General features: G+C 39.9%; 1 protein-coding gene across 1 annotated transcript; it reads right to left on the bottom strand.

Moving 5' to 3' along the window:
* Nucleotides 1–2580: 2580 nt before the first annotated feature.
* On the bottom strand, nt 2581–19819 carry LOC128120103 (zinc finger protein 431-like). Its single transcript, XM_052753852.1, has 3 exons — nt 19757–19819; nt 2847–2973; nt 2581–2642 (listed from the first exon to the last, which is right to left on the bottom strand). The coding sequence occupies exons 1-3, from the start codon at nt 19817–19819 to the stop codon at nt 2581–2583; spliced, it is 252 nt and encodes an 83-aa protein (XP_052609812.1).
* Nucleotides 19820–27445: the final 7626 nt, after the last annotated feature.

Here is a 27445-nt window from a genome sequence, read left to right as displayed (position 1 = left end):
TCTTCTTCATGCTACAGGTAAAGGATGTGACTTCTTAGCCTCCTGAATTAGCTGCCATAAATGACACTTGTTTCTATGCCACTTTCATAGGGTTGATGTATTGTTCTGGAACCAAGGACCAAATGAAACCTTTTCGTAAGTTCACTTTGACATGATGTTTTATCAATGCAAGAGAAAAGATGATAATATACATCTATAAATTTTTACACCTGGATTCATTATCTCATGTGATTGAAAAGAAGTATGATATCCAAGAGGACTACCTTATCATTTAAATTCATAGCCCTTTTGTCCAAATATGTTTGCAGGTGTAAACAAAATAGAAACATCATAATGCTTAAACAGATTATTGACATGTATCAGATACTTTTCTCCAGAATAAATGATCTTGTGTAATTAAATGTAAGTATACTGGCTAAAGATAATACCAATTCATATATATTCAGAATCTGTTTGGTATGAGTTTTCTCAGATCCTCAAAGTCTAATGTTATATTCAAAGAATTTAAAAGACCAATTACAAACTAAAATTTTACAGTTATAGGGTGACTCTGTATTGTGACTAGGCTTTAGCACATTGATTACATTCATAGTTTCTCTCTAGTATGTGTTCTTCCATGCAATTGAAGAGAATGCCACTGAGCAAAGGCTTTACCACATTGATTACATTCATAGGGTTTCTCTCCAGTATGTGTCCTTTTGTGCAACTGAAGTGTACTCTGTTGTGAAAAGACTTTACCACATTGATTACATTCATAGGGTTTCTCTCCAGTGTGTGTTCTTACATGCGATTGAAGAGAAGACCAACTAGCAAAGGCTTTACCACATTGATTACATTTATAGGGTTTTTCTCCAGTATGTGTTCTTCTATGTCTTTTAAGATGACCCTGACATGCAAAGCCTTTACCACACTGATTACATTCATAAGGTTTCTCTCCAGTATGTGTTCTTTCATGCCTTTGAAGATTACCATGTTGTGAAAAGGCTTTACCACATTGATTACATTCATATGGCTTCTCTCCAGTATGTGTTCTTTTATGTAATTGAAGACCATTGTGATAAGCAAAGGCTTTACCACATTGATTACATTCATACAGTTTCTCTCCAGTATGGGTCCTTTTGTGCAACTGAAGTGTACTCTGATATGAAAAGGCTTTACCACATTGATTACACTCATAGGGTTTCTCTCCAGTGTGTGTTCTTTTATGTTTTTGAAGATTACTGTGACGTGAAAAGGATTTGCCACATTGATTACATTCATGGGGTTTCTCTCCAGTACGTGTTATTTCATGCCTTTGAGGATGACTGGGACATTCAAAGGCATTAACATATTGATTACATTCATATGTTGTCTCTCCAGTATGTGTTCTTTCATGCTTTGGAAGAAGACTCTGACATACAGACACTTTACTACATTGAGTATATTCAGAAGGTTTCTCTGTAGTATGACTTTTTTCATGCCTGCAAAGAAAATTAGTACATGTAAAAGCTTTACCACATTCATTACAGTGTTGAGTCTGTATATGTGTATGTATTTATTTTATAATTTGGTCTAAATGTAAAGAATAAGATCTTAAGATTTTAGCCCAGTATTTACACTAAACTTATGTTTTTCCCCTTCATTAAGGATGTGATAGTAAGATCCTTTATTACCTGGTTCATATTGATGGCATCAGTTTTCTCTGAGTTTTTTTCATGCCTTTGATGAGACCTGGATGAATTCAGACCTTTACCTCACCAATTCCATTGACAAATTTTCCTATACTGTGACTCATGCTACATTTGTAAAGTAAACCAGGACAAACACAAGCATGTACACAATCCTGGTACTCATAGGGCTTTTCTGCAGTGTGTTTGTTGATGTATTTCCAATGAAGCTGGAAAACCAATTGTTTGTAAACTTGCATCACATTTGACAAGTCTACACAACATGGGGACTACTACATATATTCTAATTATTCTGAGATGGAGAAATGTATATTACTTCTTTCCATATCCCTATGTTCATATTTTTAAATTGACATATGATATACTTATTAAAGGAAGAATAACAACTAAAAGGTTTCCACATTTCATTTACAGTTGGACTTTCTGTTCCTCATCAACATGTGGTATGGGGATTAAGGGTCCTCCACAACAACCCCCCTTAACTCTTGACTCTAACTACTCTTCTCACTAAATTTAGTAAAGTCAGAACAACTATATGAGTAACAATACTTTTACTATGGGCTATTTGCTTATTAGAAGGTTTTGGACACACACTTACCATACATTTAATGAGCATAAATTGTGTAATATGAACAGTATGAAACTAAGTGGATTGTCAGTTCTATAGCATAGCTCTGATGGAGCTATGATTCAAATGGTTATATTTGTTAAGGCATTGATTCCTTGTCTTCTTTCTTAAAAGAATGACATGAAAACACAATTCACTTGCCATTGAGGTATATGGTTTTGAAATCATTTAATGATCATCAATGTACTTTAAACTGTGATTACTTACACTGATGCTTTTCTTTATAAGTTACAGATACATTAAAATATCTACAGAGGCACTCTTGTATCAGCTTATACATGAATATTACCTTCCATGTCTTCGAGAACTTTGACAATGCTCTTCAATATTATCTTCCCACTTGTAGCCTAAAATATAGTACCAGGAAATGTATGAAATATTATTGGAAATTGTGCAAAATTAAAGTTATTCCCTTCAATGATCCTTAAAACCATGTTTGATATCTTCACCTTATTCTTCATCAGACTCAATCAAAATTACAGAAGAGTATCCATAACCAAGAAACAGCTGTCCCCTTATTTTAAAACATGAAGGCAATTTTTCAGTATTACCTATAGCAGTGAGGTTTGTGTAAGTTTCCACCATCACATCTTTGTAGAGATTCTTCTGGGAAGGATCCAGCAAAGCCCACTCTTCCTGAGTGAAGTTGACATGCACATCATTATAGGTCACTGCATCCTAAAATATGCCATACATAAATATGTCATGCATATGCATCCAACAAGAAACATGATACTGACATCATTGTAAATGTATGCTTCTTTAATAATATAGTAATATAATTCTGGTGTTTCCCATGCTTGTTCTATATACAGACATTATCATATAATCATTTAGCCACTTTAGAAGGAAATTGAAGTGCTGTGGGATGGTCTGTATGTCAAATGTGTTGCTGATTGGTCAATGAATAAATCACTGATTGGCAGTGGCCAGGCAGGAAGTATAGGCGGGACTAACAGAGAGGAAAATTGAGAGAACAGGAAGCTGGTGAGGGAGACATTGCCAGCCGCCATCAGGACAAGGAAGATGTAAAGTACCGGTAAGCCACAAGCCACGTGGAAGGTATAGATTAATAGAAATGGATTAGCTGGGCGGTGGTGGCGCACGCCTTTAATCCCAGCACTCGGGAGGCAGAGCCAGGCGGATCTCTGTGAGTTCGAGGCCAGCCTGGTCTCCAAAGCGAGTTCCAGGAAAGGCGCAAAGCTACACAGAGAAACCCTGTCTCGAAAAAAACCAAAAAAAAAAAAAAAAAAAAAAAAAAAAAAAAAAAAAAAGAAATGGATTAATTTAAGCTGTAAGAACAGTTAGCAAGAAGCCTGCCACGGCCATATAGTTTGTAACCAATATAAGTCTCTGTGTTTACTTGATCGGGTTTGAGAGGCTTGGGACTGGCGGGTGAGAGAGATTTGTCCTGACTGTGGGCCAGGCAGGAAAACTCTAGCAACAAATGGCGTCCAACGTGGTGGCAAGAGTTTCCACCTAAAAACTGAGAGAAAAGATTCTAAAACGGAGCTGAAAACAGTTCCTAATTGTCTCTCTCAAATGAGCAGCAGCTGCCGGTTTGAGCTACTGGCGGGTTGCTGGCGTGCACGCTCGACCTGCAGTATGGCGGGAATGAGGTCTCTGCAAGTGGCACATTAAGCTACATTGTGGATTTAGCCTTTGCTAGTACAAAACAAAAGAGGTTTCTGGGCTACACGCTGCTTGGATAAAAGCATAGACCCACGATAGCTCCCAGAGCTGGTGGTAAAGTACCACGCCATGTTGGGAAGCTGAGGTGGGCGGAGCCAGCAGCCACAGCTGCTGCAGCTTAAAGCAATAGATTCACAACAAGACAGATTCAGATGTAATAGTTTAAAATGTGTGTAAAATATACGTAGGCTTAAAAGAGACAAAAAAGGTGATATATACAGTATAGAAACAAATACATAGTTTTAAAAAATAAAGTCTTTAAAGAGACAGTAAAATTAATATAAAAAATAAGCCACGTGAAGATGAATATTACACAGAGAATCTGGATTGTGTTGTCTTTGGGATTCTTAACTACAGAGAGATATTTGATTGTAAAGGAAGCTGAGTTATACCAATATGCATATTTTAAAGGTACCTTGACTTCAAAATTTGGATATAAGGATATGTTACTTTGGAAAGGAGACTCTGCTTTTGTTCCCACAGAAAGCCAGAGGCTATGGATTTATTCCAGATTAAGATACATCAGGTTTGACCAGCCAAAACCCCCTGAAAGGTCTCCAATGACACCATGGCCCAGATGATCCAACATCCAGAACCGTTTCAAGACAACTGGCTCAGATGATACAGCCTCACGGACTACTCCATGATCCTAAAATTTTCTTTGTTTCCCCAGAAGATACAGCGCCCCCCTCCAGCAGGAAGTAGTAAGAAAAACTACGCCCAAATTCCCAAATATACCAAGCTGACTTTGGAGATGTGTAAAGGTTAAAACCTTCCTTTTTAAGAAAAGAAAAGGGGAGGTGCTGTGGGATGGTCTGTATGTCAAATGTGTTGCTGATTGGTCAATGAATAAATCACTGATTGGCAGTGGCCAGGCAGGAAGTATAGGCAGGACTAACAGAGAGGAAAATTGAGAGAACAGGAAGCTGGTGAGGGAGACATTGCCAGCCGCCATCAGGACAAGGAAGATGTAAAGTACCGGTAAGCCACAAGCCACGTGGAAGGTATAGATTAATAGAAATGGATTAGCCGGGCGGTGGTGGCGCACGCCTTTAATCCCAGCACTCGGGAGGCAGAGCCAGGCGGATCTCTGTGAGTTCGAGGCCAGCCTGGTCTCCAAAGCGAGTTCCAGGAAAGGCGCAAAGCTACACAGAGAAACCCTGTCTCGAAAAAAACCAAAAAAAAAAAAAAAAAAAAAAAAAAAAAAAAAGAAATGGATTAATTTAAGCTGTAAGAACAGTTAGCAAGAAGCCTGCCACGGCCATACAGTTTGTAACCAATATAAGTCTCTGTGTTTACTTGATCGGGTTTGAGAGGCTTGGGACTGGCGGGTGAGAGAGATTTGTCCTGACTGTGGGCCAGGCAGGAAAACTCTAGCTACATTGAAGAGGGCATTTACCTCTATCATTTCTGAAAGCTTTGAATGGGATATCATCTTGCAAGAGAAATATGTATTAGCAGATACAGAGACAAGAAAACCTATCATCAGTACCAATTACATGTCAGAGAAACTGTATGAATAGTTACTAACTACAATAAAAAAAAAAAGATGAGCAAGCTGGGTATATTGACTCAATCCCAGCATGAGGATAAAAGAGGCAGGTATATCTGCCTCTGAGTTGAAAGGTAGCCTATATTATGCAATCAGTTCTAGGAGAGTAAGAAGTAAAAATTAAGAACCTGTCTCCTCTGCAAAAATCAATCAAATGAACAAAAATAATAAGAACAACTCAGAGGTTTTTAAAATTAAGTTTCTACAAAGAGTTACATAATCACTTCAGTTCTTTATTCATCTTCTAGATACCTGAATTGCTTCAGTTTAAATGGTAACCTTAATAAATTTTACTAAAAGGAACTATGCATTTAAACAGTTACAAATAGACAGATGAAGCCAGTAGCATTATAAATGTTGATTGTAAATAATCAAAAGAGGGCAAGAGAGACAGCTCAGTAGTTAAGAGCTCTTGCTGATCTTGCATATAAGTGGGCCCAATTGCCAGTACTTACATGGAGGTGACCGGGGAATGTAAATTGGATGGATATATTTAACATTCTGCCAAAAGTCATCAGTCCTTTTTTCCTTTGCAGCAACAAAATCATTTTTTGTGCACCACATTATGTTCTAACTTGCTTGTTTCTTGTTGTGATTAAATTCTCTACTCAAAAGCACCACAGGTAATGATTGGGTTTATTTGGCTGACTCTGCCATATCACAATCCATCATTGTGGGAACTTAGGATAGAAGTTCAAGCTAGCAACTGGAGACAAAATCATAAGGAAACTTTGTTTAGTAGCTTTCTTTCTTACTTGGTCATTGTCTCATGCTCAGCTGGCTTTCTTATCTAGCCCAGGCCAACTTTCTTGGGGATATTGTACCCTCAGTGGAAGAGCCTTCACACATCAATATCAGAAATCAACAAAATCTCTCAAACACAGCAATCAGCCATTCTGATAAGTCACATCCTCAATGAGGTTCCCACAGATGACTGTAGGCTCTGTCATGTTGACAGTTGGAAGTAACTAGGACACAGAGACAATAATATATGAGAAGGTTTTAAAAACCAAAAGCCAATTTATCAACAACGTTAATAACTTAAATAGCAACAATGCAAACACTGATGATAGTAACAACTGGAAAACTCTGATATGCCAAGAAATGAGGAAAAACAAGCTTCTAAGACAAGAAGAGAAAACTAATGCTGTTTCTCCACAGAAAGTCTCCAAGCCAACAAACTCAAGGAACTCATAACATAATTTAGTAATTTTTCAGAAAATAAAAATAGGTGGAGGTCCATCATTTTGTGGAGAAAAATATAACCAAATTATAACTAATAAAAATTTGTCCAAACCTAGATGGTATAACTGATAAAAGGAGACACAAAGAGAGACCTACATAATTAACATGGTCTCTTGAACAAGATTCTAATGAAAATCAAAATAAAAAAAAACACTGACCACCACTCACACTGTACATCCCAGTTTTCTCCTTAGCCAATAATAGAAACTAGGTTGAGCGAGAAGGACTGTTCTAGCAAAATTGGGTAGATTCACTTGAAGCCTGATATTTCTACAATGTAGAAAAAAGTTTTGACTACTAAAATTATCTCATTCTCTTTTGATAAAGAAAAGGATGTATGTAGGATCATTTCAAAACCCTTTGTTTCTATGATTGATGACAGGATATAAGTCTGGATCAGAGTGGGGAAATTAAAAAATTTCAAACAAAATGCTAGATAACAGATTTTTAAATCAATATTGCACGATTTGTATTATATACCTAAAGCAACCTGTTTTCCTCTAATTGTTTTATAAGTCACAAGCATTTTTGAAAACAAGTATATCCTTATTTTTATGTGGATGTTTGTTTGTACATGTGAGAGAGGTTTACTATGTATACACAAGTGACACACCAAAGAGTGTGTTGGATCCCTGGATCTGAAAGAGCAGGAGGTTATGAACCTCTCAATTTGAGTGTTGGTTTCTGAACTCAGGTCAACCCCAAGAAGAATATTTGCTGGGTGTAATGCACAGCCCACAGAGCACTTTTTATCCAATAAACTAAGTCTTTCACAGATTAATAACAACAGAAACCTAAATAAAGAAGTAAATAAATGATCCCTGGGAACTTGATGAATCAGTATTAAGATGTTGGGTATTAAGTTCATGCCTGTCAGTATTGAGAAGTAAATAGTGAAGAAAGGAGAGAGGGGTGGGGATATGACAATCCATACTTCGATAACCACTGCATTGTGAGATCTGGTATGCTCTGTTAATAAACCTGAGACCCAGAAAAAAAAGATGTTGGGTATGGGACCAGGTAGGGTGCTCACAGACCTTTCCCAATATCTATTACCCAAGATCCAATACTCAGGGTTGCCCCTAGGGCTGCAACAGAACTTCAGATGCAGCTTCTCCTCCACCTGTTCATAATTCCTGTGGATTCCAAAGACCATCCCCACTAGCCCTGTCCTTCCCACCTCATATCTATGTCAAAACACCCAACTGGGGCAGTACCCCTGATCAACTAATTGTCACATCTTCTAGAAGACCAGTTAGGCTATCTACAGATCAACTACATTATCTCTTATCCCAGACCTGATTTTAACAGTTGCCCCTAACACTGCAGTCGACCATCAGAGGCAGCTTCCCTTCTCCACTCTCCATATCTCCTATAGATCCCTAAGGTTATCTCCCCTCATCTCCCCTTCCCCTAGTTTCCAACACCAGCAAGCATTCTCCTTGAACACACCAGCCAATAAGTCCAGGAAAAAAGGAAACACTCAGACAACACACACCCTGAAACTCAAGAGAACAAACAGAAACCCAGGAACAAAACTCCCATCTAACCCAGATAAAGTCAGAAACCAGTACCTAGACCTATAATCACCCCAAACCTGATGCTTAGCATAAAAACATAATTAACAATAGCCAGGGCAATATGTCATCATCAGAGCCCAGCTATCCTACCACAGCAGGCCCTGAATAATGTAACATAGTTGAAATACAAGAAAAAAACCCTAAATATATGGAGGTGGTAGCAGCCCTTAAAAAGAAAATGAATAAACACATTAAATAAATTCACAAAAGCACAAACAAACAATTGGAGGTAATCAATAAATTCTTCCAAGAAAGCTCGGAAAACACAAACAATTGAAGTAAACCAATAAACAACTTAAAGAAAGACAAGATAAAACTAATCATTAAAGGAAACAAATAAAATTGTTTAAGACCTTAAAATGGAAACTGAAACAATAAAGAAAACAGAAACGAAATTTTTAGAACTACAAACAGGAAGTACAGAGCCAAGGTTCACCAATAGAATAGAGAGATGGAAGACAAAATCTAGGCACTGGGGATATAACAGAAGAAATGGGTACATCAGTCAAAGAAAATGTCAAATATAAAAATTTCTTGATGTAAAACAACCAGGAATTTTTGGACAATATGCAGAGACCAAACCTATGAATGACAGGAATAGAAGAAAGAGAAAAAAATCCAGCTCAAATGTCCAGAAACTCTTTTGAATAAAATCATATAACAAATTTTTTTCTAAGTTAATGTAGGTGCTGATAAAGGTACAAAGAAGCATGCAAAACATCCAATAAATTGGGTCATAAAAGAAAGCCCCCTTGTCACATAATAACCAAATCACTAAACATACAGAACAAAGAAAGAATAGTAAAAGCTGTAAAGGAAAAAGATCAAGTAACATATAAAGGCAGACCTATGAGAATTACACCTCACTTCCCAATGGAGATTATAAAAGCCATAAGGGCTAGGACATGTGTGATGCAGGCTCTAAGAAACCACAGATTATTATAGTCAGAAAATTTTCAACCACTATAAATGGAGAAAATAAGATATTCCATGATAGCCGGGCAGTGGTTGTGCATGCCTTTAATCCCAGCACTCAGGAGGCAGAGGTAGGTGGATCTCTGAGTTCGAGGCCAACCTGGCCTACAAAGTGAGTTCCAGGGAAGGCACAAAGCTACACAGAGAACCCCTGCCTCAAAAAACCAAAAAAAATGATATTCCATGATAAAGTTAAATTTATACAATATCTATGTAAAAATCCAGTCCTGCAGAAGGTACTAGAAGAAAAAAATCCAATCCAAGGAAGCTAACTACACATATGAAAACACAGTAAATAAATAATATCACATCAGTAAAACCAAAAGAAGAGAAACACACCCAAACCCACACACAAACACAAGCTAACATGCTCTCATACAAATACCATTATCACCACCAATAACAACAAAGTAATAATTATTAATAATTATTCCTGATATCTCTCAGTATCAGTGGTCTCAATTACCCAATGAAGGCACAAATTAACAGTATGGATTCAAAAGAGAGAGAGACAAAAAAAAAACAGTATGGATTCAAAAACAATATCCATCCTTCCACTGCATACAAGAAACACATTTCAACATCAAGGATAGAGATTAGCAAAAGGTGAATGCTGGGGAAAACATATTTAAAGCAATTGTAACTAAAAAGCAGTCTTGTGTAGCTGTTTTATTATCTACCAAAATAGACTTCAAATTAAAATTAATCAAAAGCAATGGGGAAGAAAACTCCTTAGTCATCAAAGGAAAACTCCATAAATACGACATTTCAATTATTAATATCTATGCCCCAAACACAAGGTCACTCACTTAGCAAAAGAAATATTTCTACAGGTTAAATGATACATTGACTCTCACAGAGTGTTTGATAGTGGTAGACTTCAATACCCCACCCTCAACAATGGACAGGTCATCCAGACAAAAACCAAATGGAGAAATATTGGAGCTAATGAATTTTATGAACCACACGAACCTAACATACTACAGAACATTCCACCCAAAGAAAAAGAATACACTTTTTTCTCAGCACCACATGGAATTTTCTCCAAAGTTGATGACACAATTCAAGTTTCAACAGATATAAGAAAATGAAAATAACTCCTTGCATCCTATCAGACCACCATGGATTACAGCTAGATATAAAAAAAAAAACCCAGAAAGCTTAAAAATTCATGAAAACTGAATAACACTCTACTAAGAAAATGAGTCAAGACAGAATAAAAAAGGAAATTATAGAGCTTTTAGAATTCAATGAAACAATTACACAAAATATTCAAACTTAGAGGACACAATGAAAGTGGTCATATGAGGAAACTGTGTAGAAATGAGTGTCTACATTAAAAAAAGGAAAAGACTTCATATTAGCAAATTAACAGCACACATAAAAGCACTAGAACAAAAACAATAGGTATCCCTAAGAGGAGTAGACAGGAAGAAAATATCAAATAAAAGCTAAAATTCACCAAATAGAAACCAAGAAAAATACAAGGAATCAATGAAACACAGAGTCAGTTCTTTGAGGAAATCAATTAGACAGACAAACCCTTATCCAAACTACCTAAGAGAAAATTAATCCTAATTAATTTTGGATTAATTAAGAAAAGGCCATGGCCGGGCAGTGGTGGTGCACGCCTTTAGTCCCAGCACTTGGGAGGCAGAGGCAGGCGAATCTCTGTGAGTTCGAGGCCAGCCTGGTCTCCAAAGCGAGACCCAGGAAAGGCACAAAACTACACACAGAAACCCTGTCTCAGAAAAAAAAAAAAGAAAAAGAAAAGAAAAGGCCACTTGGGACAATAAGAAATCACTTATGAGTGATTCACTGATTGCATATTGGTAATCCCAAATGTAAACAAAACTGGAAAAATTTTGTTGTTGTTGTTGGTGATGGTTTTTTGAGACAGTTGTCCATGTAGTTTTGGTGCCTGCCTGGATCTCACTCTGTAAACCAGGCTGGTCTCAAACTCAGAGATCTGCCTGGATCTGCCTCCGGAGTGCTAGGGTTAAAGGCGTGTGCAACCACCACGCCCAACTCTGATTTGTATTGATTCATCCTGAAATTGTTTTCCAAAATGCAATGAAGTGTCACAGCTTAACCTCTGCAGAGGAACTCAGGTTCAGGACAATCTCTCTCTCTCTCTCTCTCTCTCTCTCTCTCTCTCTCTCTCTCTCTCTCTCTCTCTCGGTTTTTTTGACACAGCATTTCTCTGTGTAGCTTTGTGCCTGTCCTGGAACTCACTCTGCAGCCCAGGCTGGCCTTGAACTCACAGACTCACAGAGATCCACCTGGCTCAGTTTCTGAGTGCTGGGATTAAAGGCATGCACCAACACCGCCCAGCTCACAATATCTCTTAGTCATTTTTGGTGTCAGTCACTGGTCCACGTCAAATTATTCACAGAAATATATATACCAAGTATGATAGCAGAGCTAGGCAGATCTCCTTGAATTTGGTCTTCGTAGTAAATATGATAGAAAGACCTTTATCAATAATACACACACACACACACACACACACACACACACACACACACACATTTATAAATAAAACTGAATATAATTTTGCTCTGTTGTTTGAGACAAGAACTCATTACAAAGATCTTGCTAGCCTAACACTCACATTGTATAGTTTAATGAAAAATATATATTGAATATATGGAAAAGATAAAACAAATATAAAATAATTTACATTGAATATATAAAATCATTGGCTCATAATTCAAAACATGACAGTTTTCTAAACAAGAGGGAGCTTCAAAACAATTGTCTAATTCTGATTTGTCTAAACAAAATCTATAGGAACAGCAGTAATTTATAATTTCAACAAGCTCCATAATTCGGATATTAAAAAATATATTGAGATTTTTTAAATACAAAATAGAAAATGCCTCAAAACAACAGTTATGAGTTTGTTTACCTTATAACATTTCCAGTTTTACCAAGGAGCTTACCTATGAGGATCATCCATGCTGTCTCAGGAACATTCAAGACTCTAGCAGTATCTGAAGTCTCAGAAGGCATTGGGGCCCCCCTAGAATGCTCAGTAAAGCAGCTGGGCACCAGGAAGTATAAGGAAGGCATTTGGACTCAAAAAAGGATCTGGAGAGTGGCATAGAGACTAAGGAATCAGAAGGCAAACTGGTGGCAGGAAAGTCCTTAAAAAGGGTAGGTAGATTCCTGTCTCACTTTCCCTGTATCAGGTTCCTACACTATTCCCAGCATCCTGCTACTCCTAGCAACTACAACAGCAGCACTATGACCTCCAAGTCTCTGGGTTAAATCATCAGCCTTGATTGACTCCTTGTTCAGCTAGATCCAGGTCCTGGGGGTTTCCAGGGACTAGTTCCAGGGCTACAAAGTGATCAGACCAGGTGACTCCAGGAATAGCTACTTCAGCACCACAGGTATTTGAGACAGGCAAGAGAAGAGCTGGGTTGGTTCACAGGGCCTGTGAGCTTTTGCAGCCCTGCCTTCCTGCCTCCCTACGGCAAGCCTGCAAATCACCTACTAAACACACCCTCTCTCTTAGGCAAACTCAACAGAAATTCCTCCAGTCCTCTCCTCACAAGCACAGTAATCTCCAAATACACCCCAGACAAGTCCCTCACAGACACAACCACAGAACATGCTCACAGACATTCCCCCTCCTTGGAAATGCCCTCCCAGACATTATTTTTAGCTTGACTCAGAGGACCTAGGACTCCTCTGGTGACCTCGGTTTGGGGGAAAGAGGTAGAATGGGGAGTGATTGGCAGCTAAAATGGAGAGCTGCTCTAAGATCAAGGCCAGTAAAGACAACATGGCAGCCCATCCACTGCAACCACGAGGCCCTGGAAGAGGAGAACTGGACCTCCAGAGCTGGAATCATACAGGAGCTGGGAAGCCAAAGCTACAGTTGGCAAGGTAGACAGACTCTGAGCCCTACAAGGAGATCTCAGGTGGAGGAGAAAAAGAGGCCAGTACACATACTAACCTATATGGCTTGGGTGGATCTAATGAGACTCTCTCCCTAGACTAAGTACTACAGGAAACTAATGACTATTGAGGGGGGAGAATTGTTTTTGGAAGGAATTTGGGCTCAAAGAGGGGTATAAAGAGTGGCTTCAGGACTAGAGAATCAGAAGGCAACCTAGTGGCAAGAAGGTCCTTAAAAAGGGTAGGTGGATTAATGTCTCACTTTTCATGCATCAGGTTCTCACCTCTATGACCATTACAAGCTGTTCCTGCACTGTTGCCAGTATCCTGCTTCTCCTACCAACTACAGCAGCAGCACTATGACCTCCAAGTCTCTGAGTTTTATCATCAGCCTCGGTGGACTCCTTGTCCAGTTAGTTCCAGGTCCTGGGGGTTTCCAGGGACTAGTTCCAGGGCTACAAGTGATCAGACCAGGTGACTCCAGGAACAGCTCCTCCAGCTCCACAGGTATTTGAGACAGGCAAGAGAAGAGCTGGGTTGGTGCACAGGGCCTGTGAGCTTTTGCAGACCCACTTTCCTGCCTCCCTGGGCCAAGCCTGCAAATCACCTAGTAAACACACCCTCTCCCTCAGGCAAACTCAACAGAAATTCCTCCAGTCTTCTCCTAACAAGCACAGCAATCTCCAAATACACCCCCAGGTAAGACCCTCACAGACACACCCACACAACAAGATCAAAGACATTCTCCCTCCTTGGAAATACCCTTCCAGATATTATTTTTAGCCTGACTCAGAGGACCTTGGAATTCTGTGAGGACCTCAGTTTGGGAGAAAGTGTCAGAATGGGGAGTGCTTGGAAGCTAAATTGGAGAGCTTTTAAAATCAAGGACAGTGAAGACAACAGGGCAGCCCATCCACTGTACCCACAGGGCCGTGGAAGAGAAGAACTGAAGCTCCAGAGCTGTAATAATACAGGAGCTGGGAATGCAGAGTCACAGCTGGCAAGGTAGAACAACCCTGAGTCTTGCAAGATGATCTCAGGTGAAGGAGAAAATATGGCCAGTACACATACTAACTTACAAGGTTCAGGGGAAGGATCTAATGTGACCCTCTCCTTATGAAAAGTGCTACAGGAAACTAAAGACTATTGAGAGGGAGAATTGTTGGTTATCCAAAATGAAGTGTCCTGCACTGAAATCATATAATTAGAAGAAATACCAAATGGACCCAGCAGCTCATATTTATTTCTGGGCATAGACATATAAATAAGAAAAGTGAAACAACCAGTTTGAGACAGAGTATTTGAGGGCATGTAGCAGGCTTTCTTTTGGGCCACCAATCAGCTCCCAAATCATGAGACAAAGATGTATTAGCCATTATGAATGCTTCCTGTCATATGGATTATGGCCCAAGATGTTGATTCTGCCCTATCCACCCACCCAACACCATGCACACCTGATAAACCTCTGCAGCTCAGAAACTCCTTTTGTCCCCTGGAATGAAATTTCACTAGAAAACACCACTGTAGCTGGTGGTAGCAGAAAGGTAGAAGATTCTAATCATGTATTGCTGAAAGGTGATCCACACCACCATCTTTTTTTTTCTATTATCAGCTTGATACAGTATAAATTCTTATCCTAATAGTGAAATGTTTCATTGAGGCTTGCCCAGTAATTGAGTAAAACCAAAACTTATTATAAGCCACAGTCATCCTAGGGTCCCCCCCTCCTATATAGCCTCCCTGGTTCTGTGGGTTGCAGTCTGATTGTTCTTTGCTTTATATCTAGAATCCACTTATGAGTGAGTGCATACCATGTTTGTTCTTCTGGATTGGGTTACCTCACTCAGGATGATTTTCTCTAGTTCCATTCATTTGCTTGCAAATTTCATGCTGTCATTGTTTTTCTCTGCTGAGTAGTACTCCATTATGTATATGTACCATATTTTCTTAATTCATTCTTCAGGTGATGGGCATTAAGGTTATTTCCAAGTTCTGGCTATTACAAATAGTGCTGCTATGAACATAGTTGAGCATGTATCTTTGTGGTATGATTGAGCATTCCTTGGATATATGCACAAGAGTGGTATGACTGGGTCTTGAGTTAGATCGATTCCCAATTTTCTGAGAAACTGCCATACTGATTTCCACAGTGGTTATACAAGTTTGTATTCCTACCAACAGTGGAGGAGTGTTCCCTTTGCTCTGCATCCTCTCCAACATTGACTGTCACTAATGTTTTTAATCTTAGCCATTCTGACAAGTGTAAGGTGGTATTTCAGAGTCATATTGATTTGCATTTCTCTGATGACCCAAGGATGTTGAGCATTTCTTTAAATGTCTTTCAGCTATTTGTGATTCTTCTCTTGAGAATTCTCTGTTTAGCTCTTCAGCCCATTTTTTAATTGGATTGTTCAGTATTTTGTTGTCTAGTTTCTTGAGTTCTTTATATACTTTGGAGATCAGTCCTCTGTCAGATGTGGGGTTGGTAAAGGTCTTTTCCCATTCTGTAGGCTGACTTTTTGTTGTATTGACCATGTCTTTTGCCCTACAAAAGCTCCTCAGTTTCAAGAGGTCCCATTTATTAATTGTTGCTCTCAGTGTCTGTGCTGCTGGTGTTATATTTAGGAAGTGATCTCCTGTGCCAATGCATTCAAGTGTACTTCTTACTTTCTCTTCTATTAAGTTTAGTGTAACTGGATTTATGTTGAGGTCATTGATCCACTTGGACTTGAGTTTTGTGCATGGTGACAGATATGGATCTATTTGTAATCTTTTACATATTGACATCCAGTTATGCCAGCACCATTTGTTGAAGAAAAGATACTTTCTTTTTTCCATTATATAGTTTTGGCTTCTTTGTCAAAAATCAGGTGTTCATATGTGTGTGGATTAATGTCAGGGTCTTCAATTCGATTCCATTGGTCTGTATGTCAGTTTTTATACCAGTACCAAGCTGTTTTTATTACTATGGCTCTATAGTAGAGCTTGATGTTAGGGATGGTGATGCTTCTAGAGGTTGCTTTATTATACAGGATTCTTTTAGCTATCCTGGGTCTTTTGTTTTTCTGTACGAAGTTGAGTATTTTTCTTTCCAGGTCTGTGAAGAATTGTCTTGGGATTTTGATGGGGATTGCATTGAATCTGTAGATTGCTTTTGGTAAGATTGCCATTTTTACTATGTTAATCCTACCTATCCATGAGCATGGGAGATCCTTCATTTTCTGATATCTTCTTCAATTTCTTTCTTTAGAGATATAAAGTTCTCATCAAAAAGGTCCTTCACTTGTTTAGTTAGTGTTATCCCAAGGTATTTTATATTATTTGTGGCTATTGTAAACGGCCACACTGCCATCTTTCTATCAGTTTCTAAATTATTTGTAGCATTTATAAGATAAATGTGAAAGAGGAGAGCAATGCTCAGAACTTCTAGAAACCAGACCTTCAGTTTTCCAATCTGTCTTCTCACTGCACACCAAAAGCTTGCCTGTGTGTGCACACTGAACAATGATACTACAAGCATCATATCCTCCCATGCCAGGGCTGCAGAGTTTTCCCCTCCCAAGGAAATCCATCCACAAAGAAGCTCAGAGGACAAGAACAACTGCCACAGTCACCATATGGACCAACAGAACCATAGTCTGGCTCATACTTCATCTAAATTCCAGAAGAAATGACAGAGCAACAGTCTTTCTCTGAACACTCTACGTCTACCATGACATAACTTGTGGTCTTCCTTACAACTCCCTACAGCAGAAGCAGAGGAGAATCGTGGAAAGAACCTGTAAGCTACCTGCCACTAGGATTCCTGATTGCTAAGCCTTCCCAGAGTCCCTCATTGGCTAGAGCTATCCAGCTGGACCTCTGAAATCTAACAGCTTACCTACTGGGTGATCAGAGATCAAATGACTCAGAAAGCACAGTGCTTCCAGCTCTGCATTTCCAGCTCAGCAGACAGGGTCTTAGTCAATAAATTTTGTATTTTAGTAGACATTCTTCCACTCTCCTAGAGCACATCTTATTCCTTGTCTAAAGCACAGGGTCCTTTTTTGTGCATATTCTATTATCCAGAGTGGTAGGATTTGCAGGACTGTGTATCTAGCACTGGGCAGCAGAGGCAGGATTAGGTGTTCAAAGCAATTCTCAATAAAATTACATGATACAGTGATATTACAAGCTCATAGTCCCCTGTGCCAGGATGGTAGAGCCTTTCCCTCCCCAGGGAATCCACATTCAACAAAGCTCAGAGAACAAGAGCTACTACCCAGGTTACCACAGGAGCAACAGTACCTGAGTCTAGCTCATGGTCCATCCCAGTCCAGTCCAGGCAGCTCTGACAGCTCAGCCAACCTGCTTTTCTTGGTCTGGGGAGAGTGGCCCTCACACTCACCATGTCATGGCTTGTGGACTTCCTTACCACTCCCTACAGCGGAACAAGAGGAGAATCCTGGAAAGAACCTCTAAGCTACCTCCTACTGGTGCTCCTGATTGCTAAGCCTTTCCAGAGTCCCCCATTAGCCAGAACTACCCGGTTGCATTTCAGAACATTAGAAGTCATGCTACTGGGTGAGCAGAGATCAAATGACTCAGAAAGCAAAATCCTTCTCAGGTTTGTCCTTCCACACTATGGTCAAACAGTATCCTAATCTGGGATTTGGTAGTTTAGTAAAATCCACCAATATCCCAAGTACTTCCTATTCCTCTTCCAAGGCACAGGGTCCTATGTGCACACATTCCACTACACACTCAATGTCCAGTGCAGCCAACCCTTTTTATTTCATAGCTGGGAGGTCCTGCTGTCAAACACATGTCACATTCAAACAGTAACAGTTGTTAAACAAAAAGAGGTCATGGATGAGCACACAATGAAGGGACTATGGGGGGCTTGGAGGCAGGAAAGAGGCAGTGGAAATAATGTAATTATAATCCCAAATAATTTTGTGAAAAAGTTGAAACAGGCTTTATGGCCATGTTCTTTAGAGGCTCAAAATTTGTATTAGAGTACACCAAGTACTTCTCACATCATTTCTCTTGGGGTATACATCTTAAACCTGGAAAACACAGTCATATATTAGACATGGTCACATCAATTTATCCAGTTCTGCTCTTTAGGTTGAACTGGTGTAACTATAGTAATTCAGTTTCACAAACATTCAGTTCTTTATCCCCATTCTTGATTGATTGGTCTGGGGACCCAAGAACTGGCCAGTCATGACATTTATTGATCATCTAAAATTGATTATCTCTCTAATATCATCTACTGTCACAGCAGGAATGCTTTCAACCTCCTTCTTGCCCATCCCTCTCTGGGCTGTGACTACACCTGTTTTATAGTTAGTCAGTAAACACAATTCTTACAAAGGTCCCACTTCATCTGTAGATTCACAATAAAATCTTGAGAAGTTGGAGGATACTCACTAATCTAGTTTCCTTCCCACAGACCAGACAAGGCCCCATTCTGGAAGGAGTTTTAAAACTGTCTTCCCAGCACTGGGCAGCAGAGGCAGAATTGGTTGTTCAAAGTAATTCTCAATTTTATGGTGTTAGACAAGCCTGTGCTACAAGAGACATTGATCTAAGCCAGTGATTCTCAACCTTCCTAATGCTGTGTGACTCCTTAATACAGTTCCTCATGATGCAGAGATTCCCACAACTATAAAATTTTTTCACTGCCTCTTCATAACTATATTTTTGCTACTGGTATGAATTATCACATAAATAGCTGTGGTTTCCAATCATCTTAGGCCAGTATTGTGATATAGTCATTTGCTCCCCCACATGGAGGCATGATCAAGATTGATCATGTTCTAAACTGATATAAATAAATAAATAAACAGTACTTAAGAAAAAAATGGAATAAAATTCTTAAATTCAGAAACATTGAAAAATAGAAAAGCCGAGCAGTTGTGGTGCACCCCTTTAATCCCAGCACTCGGGAGGCAGAGGCAGGTGGACCTCTGTGAGTTTGAGGCCAGCCTGGTCTACAGAGTGAGTTCCAGGAAAGGTGAAGAGCTACACAGGGAAACCCTGTCTTGAAAAACCAAAAAAAAAAAAAAAAAAAAAAAAAGAAAGAAAAGCAGCAATATATTTAAAGAAAATGAATTTTTAAAACAATATCAATAATTAATGTTTTAAAATGATAAAAATATTTGGAAGAAAATTTAGCTATACTGACTTTAAAATGGAGTAGGCACCTCCCTAGTAAAGTGAATGCCATTAATAAGAGATTGTATGACTTTGTCCCATGTAAAATGTTAGTCACTGAGTATTGTACAATGACACATAGAGTTACAGCTGGTTACAGCCATTGGCTTATGTCTCAAACATCTGAGTTGACTTAACTGTGTCAACCAGGATTGCACATAATGCATAGGAGAGTTTGTTAACTGAAAACTGAATATTTAGAAGTTCAAGCTATTCTCCCTAAACTATACATCCACCAATTCTGTCTGTTTTAATTCACATGGAAGGAATTAATACATACAGGAAAATTACAGAGAAAGTCACTCACCCTGCCCCCATCAGTCCTTTGTAATGAATAACCCTGAAGCTCACTGCCTTCAAGTTCAGTCATGATCTAGCTATCTAGTCTGTTTCCCCCTGCAGTGTACACAGTGTACTGTTCCTTCTCTTCTGGTCTGAAGAGAGAAGCCGTGCTCCACACACAAATCCTTTCCCTGTTCTGCAATGCACAGTCTACTATGTGACTCAAATGGGTAATTTTAGAACCCTGTGGTGCTGCTGAAGTGTCATCCAGGAATTTAAGGTGGTTAGTCAGGAGGATAACAATGGCAATGCCATGTGGGGATACAGACAGGCTTCAAGTCCATCTCAATCAACATAGAAGACTTTGACTCAAAAACACTTTTCATGCAGTGGTGGTGCACACCTTTAATCCCAGCACCCCTGAGGCAGAGCCAGGCAGGTCTCTGTGAGTTTGAGGCCAGCCTGGGCTACAGAGTGAGTTCCAGGACAGGCATTGGAACTACACTGAGAAACCTTGTCTCGAAAAACAAAACAAAAAAAAACAAAAACACTTTTAAAAAAGACTCCAGATGCCCCTATTCTAGAATTAGCATACCTTTATGGCACACCATGACTTAATGCTGGCTCTTACCTTGTAATGATTCCTTGAGTAAATTTAGGGGCTGTTTTTTTTTTTTAATGGAAAGATGGCTTTTCTGCTGGTTATAAATCAGGGTTGTCTCCTTTGTTATGGGAATGTAGCTGGTTAATCCTGTGAAACAAATATTTACATCTTATCATACTAATCTCTAACTGGCAAGGTTGGCATATACTTATCTTTGGGATATTTGTGATACAGCCCTCTCTTACCTAAATTCTACTTTGTAAATTAAAGTCTTCTAAGAACTGGTAAGCGCTTATACCATCAATGGTATTACCGTCAATTCTACTTTTCTCCATCACAGTATAGCAGAGGAGTGCTACTTTACACAGGAAATACTGTTTACAAGCTCCACAGAATTAACTCCAGATGGATCCTAAGCCTAAATATGAAAAGTTCAAAGTGCAGTACTTCTGGGAGATATGTTAGATACAGGACCAGGTCTCTCTGAGTTTGGCAAATTTGTGCTACATAGCGAAATTATAAGCACTAAGGGTGCCGGCATTTCACAGTGATGTTAACAAGGTTATTTCAAAGCTGAGACCCACTCCCAGTGATCAGCACACATACAGCCTAGAGAGTGAAGTGACACAGGCTACCAGCCAGCCCAGGAATTGCAAAGACAGTGCAGGACCACACAGAAACACACTGGAGAGGGCAGGACGAGCAGAACCATGCTGGACCATGAAGTACCATGCAAGAACATGTGGAACTCTGCATCCAGACACTGGCTCCCACCCAGCCAGGGGAGGACCCACCAAACTGGCTCCTATGACTGAAACGACCACTCCTCCCAGTCTGGGGACAGCAGCCCTTCACTCACCATGTTGTGGTTTTCCAGATTGCCCAAACTCCCTGCTCAGCTTCCTGCAGCAGCACACACAGCACAGCACACAAAACCACACAAGCCTGAAGCTTGTGACAGGAAGGACCCTGCACCACTTCTGACTGGCTGGTTGCCTGGAGGGCCTGATTGGCTAGTGAGGCCTGAGTGACAAGAGCACCTCCTATAGGGTTACACTGTGCTTAAAGACACAGCACAATGGTTCCTGACCTTGCCTTCCACCTCAGACCAAGACCTTTTCAGAACTGGGAGAGATTTACATTTCAATAGCACCCTGCTATCTTCCTGTCCTCCATAGGCATTTCTCCTTCCTCTTCCAGGACACAATGTGGCTAGTTTAGCTTATATAGCCCACTCTGCTATGAGGAGTGGAGTGATTCCCTGTCAGACAGGTAGAAAGATGCCCAGAATGTTAACAACTGAAGAGATATTTAAGCACACAAAAGGAGATGTTTGTTAGGTGGCTTCACACTGAGGCCAGGGGAATTGAATGGACTTTTTCCCTGCTTTTCATTGGGATTTCAGACAGCCAGGAAAGAAAAGCAGGAACCAGACACAAACAAAATAACAGATCTTTTTCCTATCAGAAAGCTGGATGATGGCTCCATTGCTTCAGGAGTTTAATTTCTGAAATCCAGAGCAAACTGTAGGCAAATTAAATAATAATACTGTTGTGCCCAGATAGCAACCCCCAGAGAGACCACCAAAGATGAGCATGCCCGAATGCAAAAGCAAGGTTTAATTCTGGATATCCAAAAGCAATAGAAGCCTAGGCAGGGACTTCGTCCAACAGATCCAACAAAGTGGAGGCTGGAGGAAGTGCCCGCCTCTCTGCAAGCTCAGGTTTTAAAGGCAAAAACCACAAGGTTACATCATTTAGGGGTGCTAGTACGGGTACAATTCTGATTGTCTCACTTCTAGGGACATTCTAGAAATCATGGCTTAATCTTATTTCTAAGGGAGTGGTTGCCCGCCACCATTTCTTATTGACTGCCCTCAGGTGGGGACATTTCTATGGTAGGTTACCCTGGAAACCAGGGTTGGAACATTCTTTGATCAAACAGTTACCTAGGTAACCAGGGAGAGGATATCCCATAGTCCAGCAGTCATTACCTCATGACTACCTTGTGACTCTGTACTTTTATACTTCCTGGTTTCTGGAATCTGGACTGACTGGTTTCAGTAACTCATGGCCTACTCCAGTAACTCATGGCCTGTACCTAAAAGGAGAAATCTTAGGCCTTAGTTTTAAGGTGAAAGCATTTTGGTCTTATTTCTTTCTTTCTTTTTTTTTTTTTTTTTTTTTTTTGGTTTTTCAAGACAGGGTTTCTCTGTGTAGCTTTGCACCTTTCCTGGATCTCGCTCTGTAGACCAGGCTGGCCTCAAACTCACAAAGATCCACCTGCCTCTGCCTCCCAAGTGCTGGGATTAAAGGCGTGCACCCACCACCACCGCCCAGGTTGGTCTTATTTCTAAGATGGCTCATTTTGGTCTCACAAATACAGAGTAGTCTTCATGGAAAATTAGAAACTTGGAGAATAATGGAGTTAGGAAAAATGTGGTTAGTGAGCACCATTGTTAACCAGCACATCTTACTCAGTTGACAGGTGAAAAAAGATGCAACTGTGTTATTCAAGGTTCGCTACATGATCAGGACTGGTAGAATGAATCTCTCCATGTGTGTAGAAAGTTGATTTAACAGAATGTGTTACAAGCTGTGGTCCAGGTAGTCTAACAATGGCTGTCTACCAATGGAAATTTGAAGAATCCAGTAGTTGTTTAGTCCATGAGGCTGGATGTCTCACCTGGTCTTCAGTATATCACCAAAATTCTAAGGAAATGGGCTCTAATGCTAGTAAAGGAATAAACTTGGTAGCCAGAGCTAGCAGAAGCAGACAAAGAGAGAGCTTCCTCCTTCAATATCCTTTATGTATGTAGGCTGCCACCAAGAGTTACTATCCAGATTAAAGGTGGATCTTATTCTTTGTTTATTGGTTTTTTGGTATTTTCAAGACAGGGTTTATCTGTGTATCCTTGGAATTCATTCTGTAGATGAACCTGGCCTCAAACTCAGAAATCCAACTGGCAAAGCTTCCTGAGTGCTGAGGTTAAAGGTGTGCACTGCCACCAAACAGCTAAAGGTAGATCTCATCACCTCAAATGATCCAGATTAGAGATGGGTCTTTAGCCGGGTGGTGGCATAGTACGCCTTTAATCCCAGTACTCTGCAGGCATATCCAGGTGGATCTCTGTGAGTCTGAGGCCAGCTGGGTCTACAGAATGAGATCCAGGACATGCACCAAAGCTACACAGAGGAACCCTGTCTCAAAGAAAAACAAAACAAAACAACAACAACAAAAAAAACAAAAACAAAAAACAAAAAAACAAAGATGGGACTTTAACTTCAAAACCTTTGAGAAAAATCCCTCACAGGTGTACCCAAATCTTGAAGTTTTAATTAATTACAGAGGTAGTCAGTTTGACTATTAAGGTTATCCATCAGGAGCAGCTTAGTACGATCAGTATTAGTGGGTTCTGTCTCAGGGAGCAGTTGTTCCCAATTGGTGCAGGGTAGGCTTATAGCTCCAGTGGTTGTTGGGTTCACAGGGGCTGGGGTTTTTGTTTTTTTTTTCCAGACATAGGTCTTTATTCGCCGGCTAGTGACTACACTGGGATCCCAAGCACCCAGTATAGACCTGAGCCTTTCTCAGGTGAGCTTTAAGCACAAAAACAATGTTCTGGGTTGACATACTTCAGTTAACAAGAACAGTTAGCCAGAAGCGGAACTGCGGAAGCCAAAAAGCAAGGTTAGTCCAGTTGGAGACTTTCCTAGAATGATAGACTCTGATGGATTATTTCTTTGTTCTTATTTTTGGCAGTTGGTATTGTCTGCTTGCTGAGTTTTACAGTCTGAATGACACTTCCATCATAGAGTCAGTTGTGTTAAGGTCTGGGGGCCTACTAAGCATGGGGTCGGTTACAAAGTTTCCAGGCAGCTATCTGGCTAGAAGGCAAGTGAGGAGGCTGGGTGCCCTGTCTTGTGGTTGTATTTTCATAGCAAGCCTACATTCGTTCCCGTTATATGCTTACTTCAGCAGAAATTTTGGCCTATGCTACCCAGCCTTGGTGAACCGGTAGTGTTCAGTGAAGAGTGTATTAGTTACATAGCCAAGTAGAAATTCACCAGGGTGGAGGGTACGTTCAGATGCGGCAGGATTAGGTTATGGGGAAACATCTTGGATTTCAAGGTAAGTTAGGTAACAGGAAGCTGCTGCTGTTTTTTGAGCAATGGCAGAGCAATATGATGAAATGGGAATTTGACTTTACATTGATGTCTTGGTGTCTTCTTGGTCCAAGAGCGCCCCCTGGCGTCTTTCATTTGTACTGTTCCCCTCGTTTTACCCAGTAGGTGGGAGGATTCAGGCCTGGAATTGCAGGATATCAGAGTTACAGAAACACAGGCTTCCTGTGTCTGAGGGGCTGGTTTTTTTTTTTTTTTTTTTTTTTTTGGTGAGGTAGCAGAAAAAGGTAGCTGTCTGGTCCCTGGGCTCTGATGGCTGGGGCCTAAGGGCTAGAGACCTGGTCTGCCAGTCCGGAGATGTGGCTTTACCTGCTCTCAATTAGTGTAGGGTGGGCTTATGATTCTGGTGAACTGGTTGGGTGGCTGGACTGCTCCTTCTCTTGCATTCTTAGTTTGCATTTTGCTTGCTTGCCAACTCCTCAGCTGATCTTGTTTTCTCAGACTGAAGGCTGCGGGCTTCTGAAACCTCTCCCAAATGGGTCTCAGCAGAACAGGTTGATCAATAGGGCGATCTCACCAACACCTCCAAGTTGTTGGGCTTCGAAGGATTGGCAGCTGGGCCCAGGGTTGGCCTTGGGCAGAATATTCAGGTCTGTTCTGGTCACCTCCCACAGAGACAGCTCCTTCCCCAAGGGCTGGGCTTTGTTTTGTTTTGTTTTTTCAAGACAGGGTTTCTCTGTGTAGCTTTAGAGTCTGTCCTGGAATTCGCTTTGTAGACCAGGCTGACGTCTAATTTACAGAGATCCCACCAGTACTTCTTCTATGATATCTCCATGCAACCCTCTATCATTGAGCAGTTGGAGACTACGCTCCGTTGATAGAGTGCTAGCCTAAGCTTACAGGGAAGCCCAGGTTTTTGTTTGTTAGGACAAGATCTCATGAAGTATGAAGCTTTGCTTCCACACCCCTCCCCCAGAATGCTCTGCCTCATCAAGAAACAATAGAGCTGGCCACCTATGGACTGGAACCTCAGAAAACTGGGAGCCAAACATAAATCTCTGCCCTTTGAAGTTGGTTGTTGGGTCTTTGTCACAGCGATGACTGGCTAACGGCCAGAGTTGGAGGATCTTCACTAATTATATAGTAGGTTTTGGTTTTACCCAATCACTGGGCAAGCTTTAGTGAAGCATTTCACTATTAGGATAAGAATTTATCCTATAATTGTATCAAGCTGATGAAAGAAAATGCTGGTCATACTTTCAGGAGAGGAGGCTAAAATCTTTTTAGATTATGGATTAGCCTATAGACAAATGTCTGCCATAAATCAGTGAAGGGGAAGACCGAATAGGAATCTCACTTACACAACTTAAGTAAAACATAGCTCTCTGAACAGATGAAGATAGGTCTCTTCTGTATCCGAGAATCTAATTAATATTTATATGTATAATTCAGCTATCATTTGGCTTAAAAGGGCTTATTGGGAAATGTTATCCTTTATACTATTTTCTACAGAGAAAATATTTTACTTTTTAAAATATCCTTGGACTTTTAAATTATAACCTGTTTTTATGTTCAGGCTATCTGAGTACTATTTCTCCTTCAGTTGTACATAAAATGTTTCTACATTCAAATAAAGGGACAAATACTATAGAATTGTATTACATAAAATATACAGAATATACAAATTCGTATAGACAGAAAGATAAGATGTTATCTCAAGACAGAGAAGAAAGGAATATAGAGCAATGATTTCCTAAGTACAGAATCTCTGTTTTATGTGATGGAAAAACCCCACAAATGGACAGTAGTATCAGTACATAATATCATGAATGTAATAAATCAATACAATTAATGTAATTAATGAATATCATAAAAATAATTACTGAATGAATACTTCGAATGTAATCAATGAATACCACAAATGTAATTAATATCATGAGTGTAATTTAAAAATAAATTAAAAAACAAAAACAAACAAATAAATAAAACAATAAAAAGTATATCCATCACAATAGACAAGACAAATGAAAGGAGAAAGTTTTCTTACCTGCAGGAGGCAAGAAGAACATGGGAGTTATTTCCAAAACAATACTTTTCCTAAACAAAGGAAGGATATAGATTTTCCTGAGGGAGTCTGGACATGTTCATGTGGAGTTCTCTATCTTCCTAGGCATGCTCAGTTAACAAATCCATTTCTAAACATGATCACAATGTAAAAGCAGAGACAGCAGGGGGGCATTCTTGCCTGAAAGTCATACAGAAACATATATAAATTATAAAAATGATAGAAAGATATGCCTCTGGCATGTTCATCTTGCACCACAAGGTCTTAGCTGAAAGTCAAGAAATGACACTGTGAAAGTAGATTGCTTTGGAGACTATGCTACCTGTCAATTTTTTTTACCTTTCTAAAGCTTTATTGGGGGAGAGAGAGAGAGGAGAGAGAGAGAGAGAGAGAGAGAGAGACCCCGCAGAGGGGGGAGAATCGCTACCTGTCCAATCTTGATGTTTGATCTAAAAGTTAACTGTACCAATGTGACAATTCTCACAGATACAAAAGATGGAGAATACAAATACAGAAAACATCAAGGGAAAGTCACCTAAGAGCACTGTATACTCTGCTCCTTGATGAATGTTTATGATGATCCCTATTAACCTCAGAACAAAGCTGCTTTTGCCTCTCAGCAGGCTGGCTCTGTAGAAGGCCACAGCTGCTTCCATGCAAGACCAGAGGATTTCATTTTAACTGGCCCTGACTGCTGTCTGTCTCATGGGCTGTGACATCACTGTAGAGAATTCCACTCTTTCATTTTTCTAACTTTTTTAAAAAAAATTTAGTTATACAGTGTTTTGCCTGTATGTGTCTGTGGACAGTACCTACAGAGGCCAGAAGAAGTCAGGAGATGTCTGTGACTAGAGTTACAGCAAGGGTTAGCTACCATGTGGATCCTGGGAATGGAACATGTGTCCTCTGTAAAAGACTCATGCT

The sequence above is a fragment of the Peromyscus californicus genome, unplaced genomic scaffold (assembly GCF_007827085.1).
Source record: "Peromyscus californicus insignis strain IS unplaced genomic scaffold, ASM782708v3 Scaffold_24__1_contigs__length_46423439, whole genome shotgun sequence".
In the NCBI taxonomy this organism is placed as follows: domain Eukaryota; kingdom Metazoa; phylum Chordata; class Mammalia; order Rodentia; family Cricetidae; genus Peromyscus; species Peromyscus californicus.
This window is presented reverse-complemented; position numbering and strand designations above follow the sequence as displayed.

Coding starts and splice junctions, on each gene's coding strand:
- LOC128120103 (XM_052753852.1), bottom strand. CDS start 19,819: ATGACTGAACTTGAAGGCAGTGAGCTTCAGGGTTATTCATTACAAAGG. Junction 2,974..19,756: donor AAAGGACTGATGGGGGCAGG/GTGAGTGACTTT, acceptor GGCATATTTTAG/GATGCAGTGACCTATAATGA. Junction 2,643..2,846: donor CACAAACCTCACTGCTATAG/GTAATACTGAAA, acceptor ACTATATTTTAG/GCTACAAGTGGGAAGATAAT.